This window comes from Phocoena phocoena, chromosome 17 (genome assembly GCF_963924675.1).
Source record: "Phocoena phocoena chromosome 17, mPhoPho1.1, whole genome shotgun sequence".
Lineage (NCBI taxonomy): Eukaryota > Metazoa > Chordata > Mammalia > Artiodactyla > Phocoenidae > Phocoena > Phocoena phocoena.
The window spans coordinates 939,952-959,579 of record NC_089235.1 but is presented as its reverse complement, the minus strand read 5'-3'; the positions used below and the strand labels follow the sequence as shown (position 1 = coordinate 959,579).

General features: G+C 44.3%; 1 protein-coding gene across 2 annotated transcripts in view; it reads left to right on the top strand.

The window, feature by feature from the left end:
• PRKDC (protein kinase, DNA-activated, catalytic subunit) overlaps nucleotides 1-19,628 on the top strand; it is a 149,203-nt gene that overhangs the window by 16,920 nt on the left and 112,655 nt on the right. For both annotated transcript variants that reach the window (XM_065895584.1, XM_065895585.1), the window contains exons 11-22: nucleotides 3,028-3,174; nucleotides 4,471-4,635; nucleotides 5,304-5,472; nucleotides 5,851-5,900; nucleotides 6,509-6,634; nucleotides 7,925-8,077; nucleotides 9,468-9,583; nucleotides 9,939-10,098; nucleotides 10,799-10,885; nucleotides 11,635-11,754; nucleotides 12,121-12,280; nucleotides 19,163-19,269. In XM_065895584.1, coding sequence (XP_065751656.1) covers nucleotides 3,028-3,174; nucleotides 4,471-4,635; nucleotides 5,304-5,472; nucleotides 5,851-5,900; nucleotides 6,509-6,634; nucleotides 7,925-8,077; nucleotides 9,468-9,583; nucleotides 9,939-10,098; nucleotides 10,799-10,885; nucleotides 11,635-11,754; nucleotides 12,121-12,280; nucleotides 19,163-19,269 — 1,560 coding nt within the window. The remainder of the gene's footprint in view (nucleotides 1-3,027; nucleotides 3,175-4,470; nucleotides 4,636-5,303; nucleotides 5,473-5,850; nucleotides 5,901-6,508; nucleotides 6,635-7,924; nucleotides 8,078-9,467; nucleotides 9,584-9,938; nucleotides 10,099-10,798; nucleotides 10,886-11,634; nucleotides 11,755-12,120; nucleotides 12,281-19,162; nucleotides 19,270-19,628) is intronic.

Here is a 19,628-nt window from a genome sequence, read left to right as displayed (position 1 = left end):
CGGGGTGTGGGTGCAGGGGGAGCCTGCAGGTGGCTGGGTGTCTCCATTGGCCAAGGAGCAGGTGCTGTGGTTCTGAGTGCCCAGTGGCAGCTGGAAACACCCAAGGGGTGGGCTGGTGGTGGGAATGAGACTGGCTGGGGCGGCGCTGATGGAAATTCTGAAGAGCGGCATTGGGAGCCCTCACGCACCTGGGGCACAGCTGCTGTCCTGCTGCAGGCATATCCCACAGCTCCTGTAGGGACTCCTGGGGCGTTTTACTGCTTTATTTTATTTTATTTTATTTTTTCATAAAATAGCACTTACATGTGGAATCTAAAAAAAGGGTACAAATGAACCCATCCAAAAAACAGAAATAGAGTCCCAGATGCAGCAGCAGACGCATGGCTACCAGGGGTTGGGCTGCGGGGGCTCTTGTAGCGGGAGCAGCTGAGGGCATTGAAGAGCAGCACCCTTGCCGACTGTTCTCATGGCTCTGGAGCAGACACCTGGAAGGGGCTTTGCTGGGGTGCATGGTAGGGATAGGTTGCAGTTTATGAGCAACTGCTAAACTCCTTTTCAAACTGTTTGCACCGTTTTCCATCCCCACCGGTAAGTTCCAGCCACCCCACGTTCTTGCCAGCACCTAGTATTGCCAGTCTTTAATTTCAGCCCCTCTGATGGGTGTACGGTGTTACCCTACTGTGATTTTAATTTGAATTTCCGTGGTGACTGTTGATGATCTTTTTTTCCTGTAGTGGTTTACCATTCTTTTTTTTTTTTTTTTTTTTTTTGCGGTACGCGGGCCTCTCACTGTTGTGGCCTCTCCCGCTGCGGAGCACAGGCTCCAGACGCACGGGCTCAGTGGCCATGGCTCACAGGCCCAGCTGCTCCGGGGCATGTGGGATCTTCCCAGACCGGAGCACGAACCCGTGTCCCCTGCATCGGCAGGCGGACTCTCAACCACTGCGCCACCAGGGAAGCCCTGTGCAAAAGCTTTGAAGTTTCATTAGGTCCCATTTGTTTATTTTTGTTTTTATTTCCATTACTCTAGGAGGTGGGTCAAAAAAGATCTTGCTGTGATTATGTCAAAGAGTGTTCTTCCTATGTTTTCCTCCAAGAGTTTTATAGTGTCTGGTCTTATATTTAGGTCTTTAATCCATTTCCACTTTATTTTTGTGTATGGTGTTAGGGAGTGTTCTAATTTCATTCTTATACATGTAGCTGTCCAGTTTTCCCGGCACCACTTATTGAAGAGACTGTCTTTTTTCCATTGTATATTCTTGCCTCTTTTGTCATAGATTAGTTGACCATAGGTGTGTGGGTTTATCTCTGGGCTTTCTATCCTGTTCCATTGATCTGTATTTCTGTTTTTGTGCCAGTACCATATTATCTTGATTACTGTAGCTTTGTAGTATAGTCTGAAGTCTGGGAGTCTGATTCCTCCAGCTCCGTTTTTTTTTTCCTCTCAAGACTGCTTTGGCTCTTTGGGATCTTTTGTGTCTCCATACAAATTTTAAGATTTTTTTGTTCTAATTTTGTAAAAAATGCCACTGGTAATTTGATAGGGATTGCACTGAATCTGTAGAATGCTTTGGGTAGTATAGTCATTTTCACAATATTGATTTTTCCAATCCCAGAACATGGTATATCTCTCCATCTGTTTGTGTCATACACCATGGTGAAGTGGGATTTATCCCAGGGATGCAAGGATTTTTCAGTATACGCAAATCAATCAATGTGGTAAACTACATTAACAAATGAAGAAGAAAAACCATATGATCATCTCAAGAGATGCAGAAAAAGCTTTTGATAGAATTCAACACACATTTATGATAAAAACTCTCCAGAAAGTGGGTATAGAGGGAACATACCTCAACATAATAAAGGCCATATACGACAAACCCACAGGAAACGTCATTCTCAGTGGTGAAAAACTGAAAGCATTTCCTCTAAGATCAGGAACAAGACGAGGATGTCCACTCTCGCCACTATTATTCAACATAGTTTTGGAAGTTCTAGCCACGGCAGTCAGAGAAGAAAAGGAAATAAAAGGTATACAATTTGGAAAAGAAGAAGTAAAACTGTCACTGTTTGCAGATGACATGATACTATAGAGAATCCTAAAGATGCCACCAGAAAACTACTAGAGCTAATCAATGAATTTGGTGAAGTTGCAGGATACAAAATTAATGCACAGAAATCTCTTGCATTCCTATACACTAACAACAAAAGATCAGAAAGAGAAATTAAGGAAACAATACCATTCAGCATTGCAACAAAAAGAATAAAATACCTACCTAAGGAAGAATAAACCTACCTAAGGAGGTAAAAAACCTGTACTCAGAAAGGCACATAAGACACTTGTCTTTCTGATTTTTTTTTTTTTTTTTTTTTTTTTTTTTGGTGGTACGCGGGCCTCTCACCGTTGTGGCCTCTCCCGTTGCGGAGCACAGGCTCCGGACGCGCAGGCCCAGCAGCCATAGCTCATGGGCCCAGCCGCCCCGCGGCATGTGGGATCCTCCTGGACCGGGGCACGAACCCGCGTCCCCTGCATCGGCAGGTGGACTCTCAACCACTGCGCCACCAGGGAAGCCCTCTTTCTGATTTTTAGTTTTGAGCCGTCCCCATGTTCTCTCCTGTGGGTCCCAGTCTGTTGGTGACTGAACTCACCGGCCACTGGGCTGCCCAGCTCTGTGTCACCATGAGTCACAGATGAGTCTAAAGATGCCTTCTGCTTCATCAGGGAGCTTTCGTCCGGAGCCTGTGTTTTGTGCAAATGTCTTCCTGCATCTACCTGGTCTCTTTCAGTCCCTTTCTCTAGTAAAAGCATCACGTATAATAAAGGCTTACTTGAGAAAGTGCCTTTTCTGAACCTGTTGAAGACTAAGCAAGCAGATGGAAGAAATGGTTCTTTATGAGTAAAAACAACTGTGGAACTGTGACAACACATTGATAATGTCTTACTCAGCAGTTCTAGCCTTTTCACATTTGGATAGATTCCTTTGTTTTCCTAGAAGTGTCTCTAAAGTAAACATTATGCCATTGCAGCTTTCTTTTATGGTAGCGAACAACGCAGAGATGCACAGAAGTAAGCTGCGGTACTTCATGGAGCAGTTCTATGGCATCATCAGAAACGTGGACGCAAACAGCAAGGACTTGTCCATCGCCGTTCGAGGATATGGACTCTTTGCAGGGGTATGCCCATTAATTTACTCTTGTCTTTTTAGTTTCACTTGAGTGTTTAAAGTAATGTACTTTATTGTATTTTGAATAGCATCTCACACTTGTGAAAATATTGTTCTTACTTGCTTTGTTATTAACTTGTTTTTTTCAGTGCCTGCTGTGTACTAGGATTCTGTATGTGTATTATCTCAAATACTCATAACTCTCCCACAAGCTTTTAGGAATATGATTCCACCTTACTGGTGGGGAAACTGAGGCCCAGAGAAATTAGGTAACTCGTGAAAGGGCACACAGCGAACAGTGGACAGAACCGAGACATAACTCCGACCTGAAGATGAGAAACAGCACGTTTTTCCCACTGCCACGCTGCCTGTTGTTGATGAGGTGCAGTTTGGTGGTGACGCTTGGCGCGCTAGCGAGAGCCCCTCTCTGTGCCTGCGTGAGGTCTGTTTAGGGACCTTGACTGTCGCCGTGGGTGCTTCCACTCGACAGAGGGCGTCACTCCCTGCCTCTGCAGATCTGCCTCCCAGGGCGCTTCCCTGCTGTAGGGTCTGTGCTTCTGTTTCCAGCCCTCCACACCACTCCTCACTCCTTCCCTCGTGCTTCCTCATTTGTTTCCAGATGATCCTTTCCCCTTAAAAATAAACCTTTATCTCCACTTGTCTCTGCGGCTCCTTTCAGTGTACTTAGGGCAGAAGAAACTGTGTGAGAAGGCTCAGAGGTGACCGAGAGCCTGGGCTTCACAGCTTCAGACCCTGAGGTCTGGCCAGCTGGGACTTGTTCGTTGTGGTGACGTAGTGTAGCCAGAGCGTGGCCAATAGGGAGGAAGGGAGAGGACGCGGCAAAGATACAGGGGCCAGAGTCTCCTGGAGGAGGGACTTGAGCCGAAGTCTAAGGGGCCTCGGGAGCACGCGGCCGGGCGGAGGACGGCACAGCCGGGTGCGTGAGTGAGGAAGGTGCCTCTGGGTGCCGTGTGCTGTGCCTCCGGGGTTTGGGTCTGTCCCTTCCTCTGGGCGACTGGCCTCTGGGGAGGGCCTGCACCCAGTTGTCTTTGATAACTACTGTCTTCCCAGTGCCTAGAACACAGGGTTCAGTAGGTGTGTTGTGTACTAATAGCTGTTCAGAATGTACTTACAGATTTTTTAGAAAGCATCTTTAGAACATACGCTGTATTTTATATCTGTATTTCTTCTCCATTAAAAAGCTTGTTAACATTCAGTTTATAACAACATGGCTTAACACGACACCTCAGACACCGTTATTTTGAGGTTGGTAAGGTTGACAGAGGCTTGTTTTCCTTCCCTAAAGCCTTGCAAGGTTATAAACGAAGAAGACGTTGGCTTCATGTTCGTGGAGCTTGTTCAGCGCTGCCGGCAGCTGTTCCTCACCGAGACAGACACGGCTGAGGACCACGTCTACCAGATGCCCAGTTTCCTCCAGTCTGTTGCCAGTGTCTTGCTTCACCTTGATACGGTGAGTGAGATAGTTGGTTAAACGGAGCACAGTTGTGACTGTTTAACCTCCGTTCTTCAGGTAATTTGATGGCGTAGCAGGAGTTAATATGCGTTCAGTACGGGCACATTGTGGGCAAGGTGACCTTTTTTTTCTAATATCTTTATTTATTTATATTTATTTATTGGGTTGTACCGGGTCTTAGTTGTGCCACGTGGGCTCCTTAGTTGTAGCAGGCGGGCTCCCTAGTTGTGGCATGCCTGTAGGGTCTAGTTCCCCAAATAGGGATTGAACCTGGGCCCCTTGCATTGGGAGCACGGAGTCTTATCCACTGGAGCACCAGGGAAGTCCCCAAGGTGACATTTTTAGCTAGTATTTTGTATCGGTACGGTTTTTGTCATGAAATTGACTTTTTGTTCCCAAAGCAGGAAAAATGATTTGTTACTTTTTATCTTTCTTAAAGATTCAGATTGCTGCTTGGGGTAGAATTGCACCTTAAGTATCATTTAGACAGTTACTCTGATTTTTTTTTTAGATAATCACAGCAACAAATTAGCAGATTAGGTAATACTGGTTTTTCATTCATCTGATACGTGTCTAACGGCGTTGTGTTTACTGTGACTGTCTGTATGGTCCCTGTAGTTATTCATTGCCTGCCCTAGCTCTTCGTGTGCTCTCCTTTCTGGCAGGTTCCTGAGGTGCACATGCCAGTTCTGGAGCACCTCGTGGTCGTGCAGATAGACAGTTTCCCCCAGTACGGTCCAAAAATGCAGTTGGTGTGTTGCAAAGCCATAGTGAAAGTTTTCCTGGCCTTGGCAGAAAAAGGACCAGTTCTCTGGAATTGCATTAGTACTATGGGTGAGTTTGGAATTTACTTGTTTTGAGGATGATGAATGGTTAATACTTAACATGTTGTTTGATATAAAGAACATCTGGTTGCCAAATTCTTTTGTATCTTTTGATGCCTCTTGGAGAACTCCTAATATTTTGGTGGACCAAAATATCCTTTTTCTATCCATTTTTTGAATTTTTTTCCTTTCTTTTGCTTTTGAATCTTAATAGTCTAAAATTTAAAACAAGAAAAAAAAGAAAAAAAATTAAAACTAAAGATATTACCAAACTTAGAGAAAAATTTGAGAGGTAAGTTATGTTCAAAAAGATAATGGCTGTCATTTTTATTGAGTGGTTATATTTTTCAGTGTATTTTTCTTTTTTGTTTTCATTTTCTTTTTATAGTGCATCAAGGTTTAATCAGAATATGTTCTAAACCAGTGATCCTTCAAAAGGTAAATTCTGAATGTATGATTTGAAAGTTAGTCTTTTGTCATCTTGAAAGCTAAAGATGTTGCTGGAGTTTTTAGTCTGTAAATATACAAAAGTGGTTTTTTTGTTATTAGCCATTAGCTACATTTTGAAAAGTATAGGCTGTAATACCTAAGTACTTTTTCCGGTGATGGTTATGAGACATCCTTAAACATAACCTTACTACTATAAATACATTTTTACAAAAAGGGATCTTTTCCTCTTGAAGCTGTAGGACAAAATACTTAGGTATATTATGGGAGGCATGTCTTAGTTACTTTAAGTTAACAGGAAATAGGATGAGATGAGAGCTCTGTATAAGAAGTTGAGGTAAATTATTCATAACACATACCTTGGATATTGTTTTGAAACACTTGTTAGTGCATCACTGTTTTAGTCCTCATTAGAAAATTGTGACTTTTTTCCAGCCTTTTTATTATGCTTTCATAATATGCTATCTTCCTCAAGCAAATTAGGGTCTGCAGCTGGGGGCTCTTTTAGCTTAGAGAACTCTGACAGCAGAAAGCAGAAGTGCAGCAGTGCTGCTGTTCTCCGATCCGCCCTCAGTATTGGATGTTTGTCTTCCCACCAGGGTGCTGAGCCCGAGTCTGAGCACTGTCGTGTGTCAGGGGAAGCTAGAACCGGCAAATGGCGAGTGCCCACCTACAAAGACTATTTGGATCTTTTTAGAAATCTCCTGAGCTGTGACCAGATGACGGTAAAAATGACCACTTTAAAGCCACAGAAGTACCTTAGTTCCTCTTTATTAGTTTCCATAGTTTTACACCTAAGAATTACTTCAGAAGTATATTTTACTAACTTTCAATAGGGCTTTTTCTTTTTTTAAGTACTTCAGGTAATGAAAAATTAAAACAGTGTAAGTTAGGATAGTTAAAGTGAGACTTGAAAAAAATCAAATAAAAAGAACAAAATCATAGAACTCATTTAAAGTTAATGAATTACCATAGCTGAGTCCTCGTTTTAGCAAAGAAGTAGCATACATAGTGTAATTGGTGCAGAGTTGTTCTTTCAAACAGACCCAGGCTGGTGGATAAAAAGAACCTGGCAGGCAGTGTTATCACCGCGGGAGAGCTGTGCTCTTTTTATTTGCTAAAGCTGAAGGTAAATCCGGTTGATGTAGTAGGTACAAAGGAGATGGGTGCACGGCTGTTTGTCACGGTCAGAATCACGCCTCCTACGTTTCTGGCAGGTGTTTCAGCAGTGTCTGCTCCAAGCCAGATTCTGGCCACCGTTTAACATAGTCTTTGACAAAGCATTCATAGCCTAGGAAAAGCAGTGTTTGTCAATAGATGGTTCCTATCCTGTGAAAAATCTTAGAAGTTTTTCTTATTGAGGTAAAATAGTATAACAATGTTAATAATTTTACCTAAAATATGCTTTCTTATATGTGATGTTAGATACATTTTGAGGTTAAGTTTCATAGACTATTTGAGTAAAGGCAGAGTAATTGGTCCATATTTTTGGAAAGGTAGAATATTTCAGTTTTAAAGAAATAATAGATGATAATACTTTAAATCCATTCTGAGAATAGATACATATTTATACATACGTATGCATGCATGCATGAGTGAGTACATGTGTATTTATATGTGCACACGTGTATATGTGCGTATGTACATGCATGTGCATTTGCACGTAGACACACCATGTATAGTATACAGATGTGTGTACACACACACACACACACACATTAATGTAGTAAATACTTTGACAAGGATTGGCCTAAATCTTCTCATTTAGTACTGTTTGTGTTTGTTACATGACTGCATAAGTCGTATCTGACTGAAATGGTAATGTCCAATAATTTAGGAAGGAACCTACATTTTCCAGCTTGACCAACTTTGAGGTAGATCTGCTGTAGTTTACACAGGGGTTTCCATAATGCCTAAGTATGTGCACATCTTTATGTGGCATAGCGCTTATTTAATACTGGTACTCATACTTTTTGGCACAGCATGTTGAAATTTATTATTTTCTTTATTTTAAGGATTCTCTTTTAGCAGATGAAGCATTTCTCTTTGTGAATTCCTCCCTTCCAAGTCTGAATCGTTTGCTGTATGATGAATTTGTAAAATCAGTTTTGAAGATTATCGAGAAATTGGATCTTACGCTGGAAAAGCAGAGTGTTGGGGAACAAGAGGTTAGAAGGGCTTGTCAGTAATAATTTTGCATCCTTTTTGTACTAACTCCCTCTGCCGCCGCAGTGTGAGCGAATCTCACACCTGTAGACATCACGGGACATTGGTTTATTAGCATTAATACGTGGCCTTGATGCTTTTTTATTTGCATTGCCTATATTCTGTACTAGATTGTTCAGAACTACTAGATAGTAGTTTATATGTTTAATAAGTTAAAGCGACTCTTTGGAACAAGTTGTTAGGAGGATTGTTACTCATTGCTCAGCAATAGCAGAGTCAAGTCTTACTTAGTGTAGAGGTGGCCTTTTGCAGTAGGATCGGGAAACCTGGCGTTCCTCTGGTTGATACCCGAGGAGACTCCAAGCTCTGTGCTCTGGAGTCAGTAGAAGGTAGGCCAGGGCGGACAGGGAAGACCCCCTGCTCCTGTGTTCTTAAGGCACTGTTTTCCTGGCTGGCTCAAAGATGGGACCTAGCGTGAAGCTGCCGGCTCAGAGCTGCTGTCCGCTCTGAGGAGTCCTCATCACAAGACACTCAGGTGATGAAGCTAGAGTCAGTGGGCGTGGACTCTGTGGAACACACTCAGTTCACTGCTGAGCCCGTGGTTCCTTCAGTCGACTTTGCCTATTGGCTTCCATGGCCGAGCCCAAGGCCACTTGGTCAGGGGTTCCTGCAGGGGCAGAGGTGGGCCCTGGGCCTCGTCAGCCTGGCTGCACTCGTGATGCTTTTACACGAGAAGGGGACACTGGGGGTGGTCTGTTGCTCTTTAAGGCTTTTTATTTATTTACGTCTAAAATAATGTCACAAACAAACATGCCCAGAGGGCCTCCCCGAGACTGTCGGCCACACACCTGCTTTTGGAGCACATGTCCTAGTCTCTGTGTCTTCTGCTCCCCTTGCACTGTCCGCCGGGTCAGCTGTCGCCTCTGAGATTAGCATTTCCCAAATAGGTCTAGACTCCAGCCTTGCCCTTGACATTTCCACCTGAATCTGAAACACAGACTGAACATGTTAATATTTCTGTTACCTAATAGTGGTAACTGTTCCTCTGTTTCTCATTTTGAAAGCTACACGTCATTACTGACCCTTTCTGTGTTGTGAGCTTCTGCCTCTGTCTGGCGCCACTGCTCCTGTGAGAAGTCGTAGTCCCCACCTACCGTGTCTCTCTGTGTGTGCACCTTTATTCCCCCGTCGGTGTCCCCTGTGGCTGCCCGTGCCACGTGTTCTGTGGTCCCGTCATTTTGATCCTACTGTGAGCTTCCGAGGCCCGTCTGTACCTCCTCAGTTTTGCATTCCTTCCTCGAAGACTCAGGCCTTGGCTGTGGAGTCACTTGCTGAGTCATTTGTTGAATGATTGAATGTTACAGTGTTTTTTTGGTGCCATTAATTTTTAAGCATGAAAATGAAGCTGCTGGCGTTTGGGTGAGCCCGACTTCAGATCCAGCTGCTAACTTGCATCCTGCTAAACCTAAAGATTTTTCAGCTTTCATCAACCTGGTGGAATTTTGCAGGTATTTAAAAAATGCTATTTGTTCAAGAGTGGAAATTATCAATTATTGGCTGTAATATAGGAAAATCACTTATGTAGATATAAGAAATGAAATAGTAGGACTTAAAATCTAAAATTGCTTGTGTGAAACTTAAAATATATTTAAATGTAGCAGCTGAGATTTATCTATTTAAAAAAAATACATTTAAAGGGTCCTCAGGTGGGGAAAACAAAGAATATAGATATACCTGAAAATGGTATATAATGGAATCATAGATTATGATTTTGTTTTGATTATGTCTCTTATAATTTCAAAGCTGAATAAAAATAGTATATGATGAGAATTTCTACATTGAGCTTTACATTTGTTTTTACAGGGAGATTCTTCCTGAGAAACATGTAGAATTTTTTGAGCCATGGGTATGCTCCTTTGCATATGAATTAATTCTGCAGTCTACACGGTTGCCATTCATTAGTGGTTTCTACAAATTGCTATCTATTGCTGTGAGAAATGCCAGGAAAATAAAATATTTTGAGGTAAGTGTTGTTTTGAAGGACACTGAATATTCCTGTTTCTTAGATCGCATGAGTGTGTATAAATACCTTCTAAAATGCAACATGATAGCATATTGCAGTTTTAAAGTCTACTAATTTTATTATCTGTATTTTGAAAGACTGATAATGTGAGTGGCAATTGGATGACACTCTTTAAAGTTTAACCAGTAGCATTTTCTGTTTTGATTTACAACACCTGGCTGATGACGTTGGCTCTGCAGGGGCTCTCATGGGGTGCTGGGGCTCCGGCATCACTGGCACCACTCACACCCTCTCCAGGTTCACCTCGTCAGGAGCTCTGGGCCGCCGCCCAGCAGCCTGTGCCCAGGCCGCCCAGGGGATCTGGTGGCCCGTGAGGTTGGAGAGGACCTGGGTTTGTGTCTTGGGGCTCTGGGCGCGAGCAGTGTCTCAGCCCACAGGTGTGTGCATCAGAACCCCCGGGCAGGGAGCAGACTTAGGCCTTGGGTCTTGACCGGCAAGCCCCTCCCCGCCCACCTCCCACTCGGTTTCTCGCTGGCCTCCGCCTGAAACGTTTTCAGGGCTGATTTCACTTCCCCTCTGCATGAGGCCTGAGCAACATGAAAATGGGTTCCCCTTGGAAGGAAGGCTGGGAACTGCCAGATTAGGACACAGGGTTACCTGGTTATCATTCACTGAACTAATTCCCTGTTTTGTTTGACAGGGTGTTGGTCCAAAGAGTCAGAAACAGTCTTCTGAAGACCCAGAAAAGTCTTTTTGCTTTGCTTTGTTTGCAAAATTTGGTAAAGAGGTAATTTTCAAATGATTTATCCAGTGTTGTCATGGGTTATTTAAAATTGAATGTAAGACTTAGAGAATGGACTTGAGGACACAGGGAGGGGGAAGGGGAAGCTGGGATGAAGTGAGAGAGTGGCATGGACATATGTATACACTACCAAATGTAAAATATGTAGCTAGTGGGAAGCAGCCGCATAGCACAGGGAGATCAGCTCGGTGCTTTGTGACCACCTAGAGGGGTGGGATAGGGAGGGTGGGAGGGAGACGCAAGAGGGAGGAGATATGGGGATAGATGTATACATATAGCTGATTCACTTTGTTATACAGCAGAAACTAACACACCATTGTAGAGCAATTGTATTGCAATAAAGATGTTTAAAAAAATGTATGTTGAAAAAATCCTATAAATGATTTAATTACTTAAAAATGAGCTGCTTAATCCATGTGGGGATTAAGGGGTTAAAATCACTAACAGAGGATATCTTTGTGCTTCCAGAGTCCCCTGAGGTTTCTTAAAATTGAGTGATGACAACTCAAAGTTAATAGATTCTTTAGCTCTTCCACATAATGGAAATTAAGTACTCAACAAATGAACTTTTCCTGGAGATCAGTGCTTAGTTTTTAAATGAACGTGGCTGTGTCAGATAAAGGCCCCGTGATCATTTTCCCTATTTGCGAATAGGGTTTCTTGTAGTTGATTGTGAAATCGAAGGCTCTCTTCAGGTGTGCAGCACTGATGTTCTTGTCGTCTTTCTTGCTAAGGTGTCAGTTAAAATGAAGCAGTACAAAGATGAACTCCTGGCCTCCTGTTTGACCTTTGTCCTGTCCCTGCCACATGACATCATCGAACTTGATGTCAGAGCCTATGTCCCTGCCTTGCAGGTGGGTGCATCGTCCTGAGCAGATGCATCTCTTGTGCAGTGTCCTGTTTCCTGGAAAGCATGGCAGTCACAGCAGGCGCTCACCCGTCAGACACCCTGGTTCATGTTCTGCTTCTGCCACTGAGCAGCTTTGGGGAGGGACGCTGACTGGGCCTCTCTGAGGACCCCTGGGGGTGGGGGTGAGGATTCAGCCCTCCCTGTGCTGCAGGTGTGCAGTGACACCCCCCGGCAGGCCTTCCTGAGGGGGCCTCAGTGTACCCTTCCCTCCAGCCTGTCTGGTTCTGGCAGAGGAAAGGCTTGCCGTTAGAAACCCTCTTTGAATCTCATATTCCTTGTGTTTCATTACCTTGTTCGTACTCACATACAGATGGCTTTTAAACTGGGCCTGAGCTATACCCCATTGGCAGAAGTTGGCCTGAATGCCCTAGAAGAATGGTCAGTTTACATTGGCAAACATGTAATTCAGCCCTATTATAAGGACATTTTACCCAGCCTTGATGGATATCTGAAAACTTCAGCCTTATCAGGTAAGGTTTAGAAGAATTTTGACGTGTATCTTAAAATGGCAACGTAATACCTATAATAAGACTACATATTTTCATTTTTGCAACTTCTGAAATTTGAACCCAACATATTCAAAATATGTTTGATATTTTTGTGATCTCCCCAATTCAATTCAATATAATTGGGACATAAGAAGTATAACTGAGATATTAAACGTACTTTTTATTTTAGTCACTTATATCCTACCAAGATTTATAAAATCTTAAAGGGCAAGAAGTCAGTCTTAAATATTTTGAGCTCCTTATAGATTCTAACATACTGCCTTGCAAAGACACTTTTGTTTGACAAATCAAACAGGAATTAAAACTATAAGGAAATCCAATAGTAATTTTGTATTTTGACCTAATCTCACCTGATTTTTTATTGGTTTTTCAGATATAACTGATTTAGTACTAATGTTAGTTCAGAAGAATTGTCATACAAGAAGTAGGTTTGGGAAAAGATTCAAAGAAAAAATTCATCTGGCCAGGCAAAATTTTTTCTTTTTTTTTTTTTTTAATGGATTGGAGGTTTTTAAAAAATTAATTTATTTTTGGCTGCATTGGGTCTTCATTGCTGTGTGCGGGCTTTCTCTAGTTGCAGCGAGCAGTAGCTACCCTTCGTTGCTGTGTGCGGGCTTCTCATTGCAGTGTCTTCTCTTGTTGCGGAGCACGGGCTCTAGGTGCGGGGGCTTCAGTAGTTGTGGCTCGCGGGCTCTAGAGCGCAGGCTCAGTAGTTGTGGCACATGGGCTTAGTTGCTCTGCGGCATGTGGGATCTTCCCAGACCAGGGCTCGACCCATGTCCCCTTCGTTGGCAGGCGGATTCATAATCACTGTGTCACCAGGGAAGTCCCCAGGCCAAAGTTGTACTAGACAAGAACAGTATTACATAGAATTGAGGAGGGTCAGATTTCCTTGAACCAGAGTGGAAATGGACATTGTGATCAGATGAGCAAAAAGAAGGGTTCATGTTGGAGAAGAACCCCGAAATACTGCTAAGAATTGAAATGCCCCTGCCAGCAAAGTAGAAAATCAAGTGTTAATTCGTAAAATTCCATCTACGTAAATCATTATTTTATTGTTCAGCTTAAATACTGTTGGTTTAGAAACCGTAAATGAAAAGTGTGTGACAAATTTCATTCACTGTGTCTGGTTTTTATGACACCTCAATGCATATTCAGAGTTCATGAAGAAAGAGTCACAGTTTCGGGATAAGTATTTAGAGGAAAAAAAAAACTAGTTGATGTTTGTCTCTTATTTAGGCTTTTAAAATTCACTTCTTATAAGGAGTGCTGCTATTTGAGTAGTTCACTGAAAACACGTGGACATGGTTAAAGGAAATGAATATATCTGTTAGCAGGTATCTTTGTGGTCCTTTCATTTGCTCTTTTGAATTTAGTTCTGTCAGTGAGCTCATTGAAAAGATTTATATTTCTTTTCAGTTAATGTGGGACATTACTGTGATCCTTTAAGCAGAGAATTTAGTTATTGATAAATAGTCATTCTCCAGGTAATTAGGAGATAGGGAAATTCCCTAACAGCAGAAAATCCATAACCTGAAAGACTGTTTTTAGTAATGTTTTCCTTGATATGATATTAAACTTCCAGAACAGTTGCATTCATAGTGAAAAGAGCTCCTGTCTGCTCTATATGGAGGTTTAGCAGCTAAATTTTGTCCCGCTTGCTTTGTCACTGTATGTGCTTTCTCTGTATCGTGTGATAATACGTGTGCGTGTTTATACATGATGTTTTTTCCCGAACCTTTTGTGAGTAAGTTGCAGGCATCACAGACGTGTATGCCTGAATACTGCGATGTACGTTTCCTGTGCGTGAGCACAGCGTCATTGTGGTCAAGGTCAGGAAGGGTGACATGGATCCCTCACTCTCCTCCTCTGCAGCCCGTGTGCACATGGCTCGGCTGCCCCATTAACTTCCTTCGTAGCTGTGCTTCCAGCTGCGTTTTTCCGGGGCCAGAATTCAGTCTGGGCCTCGCGTTTAGTTGTCGTGCCTCTGGGCGTCCTTTCTTGTGGGACAGTTCTCATGACGTTGATGTTGTTGAAGGTTGCTGTCCGTGATTTGGGAGGAGGTCCTTCCAGCTGGGCTTGTCTGATGTCTTCTCATGTGAGGGGCCCCCAGGACCGATGGCAGGTGGTGCTGTCATGGTCATGCCCACGGGCCTGTGGTTAGCGGGAGCCGCTCCGTTCTCTGATTGCGAGTGGCCGTCTTCCCAGTGAGGTCCTCCTCCAGTGGTCGGTGCCGAGGAGGGTGGGCACCGGGGGGCTCCCGGTGGGGCAGGGTATCCAGGCAGGCGAGGAGGGCGGCATACGGGACGTCAGCCACATTAACAGCTGGATCAAGGACAATGAGGGGAGAGGGAGAAAGAGCTAAAGGGCCCTGCCTCCCGTCCCGGGCTTCACGGCTTCTGCACACATGCACAGGCACCCGCACACGTGTGTGGGTGGGTGAAGTGGAACGTGCAACGTGCACACCTGTTGTCCTTCTGTCCGTTGGAAGGGGCTGCCTGGGGCTAGTGGTACCTTTGTAGCAGCGAGAAGACCAGTCCCCAGGTTGTGGCTTTGGAGAAATGGCTGCTTCCAGCCTGCACAGGGAAAGTACAAGAGGAACCTAGAATATTGTGTTTTCTGAAACATGCAGAAATCAAGGAAGTGTTCGAAGAATGTTGGGAAATGTCACGGGCCAACTTGGGATAATCTGATCATCGAGGCAGAGTGTCCCAGAAAGAGATCAAGACCCACTGAATCTTGTAGGACTCTTGCGTGTGTACAGTTACAAGTCAGCGAGTAAACGGAAAGCCTCGTCGTGTGCTTCTTCTTGCTGTGTAACAAGTCACCACAGGGCCAGCGGCTGAAACACCATCTGTCGTTTTCCCGTCCTCTGGGTCAGGAGCCTAGGTGGGCTCTGCTCGGGGCCGGCTGGGCTGGCCTGGCCCTTCTCCGGGCACTCTGGGGAGGGCCCTCAGGTTCATGCAGGGTGTCGGCGGCATCTGAGGCCCCATTTCCTTGCTGGCTGGTGGTCCCAGCTTGGCCCGCCCCTTGCCTTTGGCCCTCCCCCTTCACAGCCAGCGGTGCACCTTGAATCCTTAGGCTCTGAGTCTGTGCCCCTTTCTCCTGCATCCGCTGGAGGAGACTCTGCTTTTAAGAGGCTTGTGTGATGAGATTAGACCTGCCTTTGTTCTGTAAGGGAACACAGTCACAGGGGTAACACCGGGGAGGGTCATGGGGCTACCTTAAAATCCTGCCTACCTCACCCCACAACACATGTTACTCACCAAGGGTGCAGATGGCAGCTTTACAGTGGAGACCCTGGCAGACAGTCGTCAGCCTGCTGACCAGTAGTGGGGCCAGTGGACAGCACGCCTCCTTATGTGCTTTGCTGAGAGCCCAGTGCCGCTCTGTGCCGCTCCTGACAGAGGTGCAAAGCCTGAGCCTTTCGCTCAAAGTGCTTCTGATAAGATTCAAGGCTTGCTCCCTTGTGGATTCCACGGAAAGTAAAGAGTAACTTTGCCCGTTAAAGACAAAGGCATTGATCAGTAAGGCAGAGAAGCACGTCCTTTGAGACTGAGTGAACTTTGCTAAGAATGTAACGCGTTTCATAGCCTCTTCTCAGACTCAGGTGTTACACTTTCCGAGTTTTGTCATGTTCTGGGACCCACTGACAACTTGAAACAGCGGGTCTCGCAGGGAGTCCATGAGATCCACCTGTTTTCAGAGGAATACTAAGGTGTCGTGTGTGTTAACATGCGGTCTTCAAATAGATCAGTAGGTCTTTACAAAAGTAGGTTCTGCTTCCAGTATGCTGACCGTTGCTAGTTGTAACCCACAAAAGCAAAAATCTGTGAGCTCTTAGTGAGTCCTGGTTGTGGAAGGACGGCCAGACACCAGGAAGCCGAGACTCGCTGCTTCGTGGGCAGCAGAGCAGCTCACCCTCCCTGAAAGTCAGAAGCATGCCCTCCTACCTCTACTGCAGCCTCATCCGCTTATCAGTTACAGCTCTCTGCCAGACTTCTCTTGGACTGAGAAAATGCAGACTGGATGGTTTTGAGAAGTGCTGGGGTCTTGGAGTTTCTCAGGCTCGGAGCTTGTGAGCACACGTGACACCCACCTGCAGCCGCATCCATCCGGCGTGGCACCACACGCAGCATGCCTCATCTCCTCACGGCCTAGAAAGCAGGCAGCAGAAGCACACAGACTTAGAAATGATGCTTAGTGGGACTTCCCTGGCAGTCCAGTGGTTAGGACTTGGCGCCTCCACTGCAGGGGGGCCTGGGTTCAATTCCCAGTTGGGGAACTAAGATCCCGCCAATTGCGCGGCATAGCCAAAAAAAAAGAAAGAAAGAAATGTTGCTTAGCAGTCAGTGTTTCGGTATTCTGTTTTACTTAGAAATTACGTGGGTATCCAATGATGATTTACTAATTAACTCAGTCCAAGGTTTCAAGGCTGCAGATCATAGAAATGATCTTCCAGTTGACATGCTACAAAACGTAATTACTGGGGAAGTAAAAAGTTTGTCCAGTGATTCAGTTTAGTCGAACATAAACTTACTGCATTTATCATGATCTTAAAAGTTATGTAGGGGGCTTCCCTGGTGGCGCAGTGGTTGAGAGTCCGCCTGCCGATGCAGGGGACACGGGTTCGTGCCCCGGTCCGGGAAGATCCCACGTGCCACGGAGTGGCTGGGCCCGTGAGCCATGGCCGCTGAGCCTGCGCGTCCGGAGCCTGTGCTCCGCAACGGGAGAGGCCGCAACAGTGAGAGGCCCGCATACCGCCAAAAAAAAAAGTTATGTAGGGCTGTTCGAGATGAAGAAAAAATTCTGCAGATGGCTGGTGGTGTTATTTTGTGTGTCTTGTACCATAATAACAATGTAATGAGAGGTGATGTTAGCTTGTTGGCTTTGTAAGCCTGAATAAGTATAATAAGTGTGTAAGTAAGTATAGGAAAAACAGACCCAAGTAGAATAAGATGTATGCTTGTATTGTACTTAACCCTGATAGGAAAACACATTTATTTAAACTAAAATCAGGAAATTTGTCTCATTTACCGAAGATGTGCCTTTATTATGTGAATATGGATTTCTGAAATGCTTCTGAGTTAGTGACTATAGCATTTTTTTTAAAGTTTGGCACATTTAAAGCATTATAAGTCCAATTTTTTTATTTTCAGATAATTTTAGGAATATTCATTTTATATAAGCTTATTTATCTGTATAAATAAGAACAGAGCTCCTTTAAGAGACTTAATCTAATTTCTTAATACTTTCCAAATACAGGAGAACAGCACACTCACAAGAGAAGTCAGGTGGTTCTCAATTCAGGGCTTAGGTGACACGCAGACACATGAGGGTTTATGGCTTCAGTTCCGCAGTTTGAGTCATAGACACAGATAAAACACTTGACCAGTCCATATCTCAGAGAGTTGTTTTTCCCAGTGTACAAAATTCTTAACTAATTTGAGCTCCAAAACATTTTAATAAAGACTGAATAAAAACCAGATCCTCTTTTAATCTGGGGCCACCAGAGGGTAGATTTCTAATATCCACCGGCAGAAGGTCCAAGACCAAAACCCCAGTTCCTAGTGATTGTTCCCACCCAGGGCCTAGCTCACGGGGCATGAGCAGCAAGCCTGCGCCGCAGACTCACAGATGGGAAGCAGAGAGCAGAGGGGAGTCAGGCTCTGCCGTCAGCGGGTGGCACTTCTGGGGGCCAGGAGAGGCGTGCTGGGGTATAGCCCCCGTGAGGGTCCTCCCAGGCTGTCTCAGCACTGGGAGAAGTGAGTGTGACTCCACTGAGAGAAAGTGAGCAGGTGCAAGGGCTTTATAGATAAAGGACTAGCGAGACGCTGCAAATGGTTTCTGTAACCTGCACGCAGTCATGAGAAAACATCAGACAAACCCAGACGGAGGCATCTAATTTTGTAAATGTCCAAGTCATGAAACTCCAGGAAACTGAAGAACTGTTTCCCTTAAAGGAGATGAAAAAGACAAGACAACTAAGTGTAACCTGTGGTTCTAAGCTGAGACGTTGTTAGGGCCGAGTGGAGCCTGACTGGGGGTGGGGGTGATTGGGGGCCGCGTCTGCAGCTTGGCACCCTCATCTGGGCTGTGGTGTGGCTGTCACGTGGGACCGGCTCCTTTAGGACCCGGCCCGTTCAGGGGCGGTGGCGTCAGATTGGTACCTTACCATGAAGTGGTTCGGGAGGGAAAGTTTTGTGCTAAACTTGCAAGTTCTGTAGAAGTTTATGATCGTCGAATGGCAGCTCCTTCACAGCTGTAAGTGTTCTGATTCCTCAGGGATGTCTCACCGTGATGGTTTTAATGTCTGTCCATTGGTGATTCTTCTGAGTTGATTATTACTGTAAAAGTGGCACAATGGTGATGTTCCAGCTCCATGATTCCTTTTATCTAGTTGGCACTCTATGGTGAGAAATAACTTTTTTCACCCATTATTTCTGCCTGTCAGGAGGGACTTGTGGATCCTTATATTCTCAGTGGGTCCAGCCCTTTCCTGCTCTCACTGATATCTGCGCGCAGCCTGTCTCAGATGTGACTTGTGTGGGACTCGTGGGAGTGTGCCCCTCCCTGAGCAGTGCCCCCTCCTGGCGCTTCTTACCAGCACAGTCTACCCAGCCTGGGAGTCAGCCACTTCTCCAAGGAACCATGTTTCTTTTAGTCAGCAGTGGTATTTAAAACTAAGATAACCACTGTTAATATTGTTGTTCTAGAAATTTCATTTTTAATCTCACTTTAGGATTTTAATGTCTCTCTATAGCAGTGTAGTGTGTTTTCCCTTGTATTAATTAAATAAATGAATGGTGCTGTTTAAAATTGACTTTTGTTTACTGTTGACAGATGAGACCAGGAATAACTGGGAAGTGTCAGCACTCTCTCGGGCCGCCCAGAAAGGATTTACTAGAGACGTGTTAAAGCATCTGAAAAGGGCAAAGAACATTTCATCGGTAAGAAATCTCTTGTATCTTCTTTAACTTAAATAACGGAGAGACCAGATTCTAATGCTCGTGAAAAGGAAAAGTCTTCACTTAAAATATTAGTTGTTCTTACGTATCTATTAGAGTACAATATAGAAATAATTTCAATATATATTTACAGTAAAAATGTAAACTATATTAACAGGTTTATTTTCTTGTTTTCTTGTTTGGAATAAGCAATTGCAGTAGTGATATTATGGATATGTAAGATTGACTCATTTACTGATTAACTCTGAGATACATATTGTCAAGTTCAGTTCATGGCAGGTTTTATGTTTTTTTTCCAGTGATAATTTCTTGAGACCAGTTTTTTAGATGTGGCACGTAAT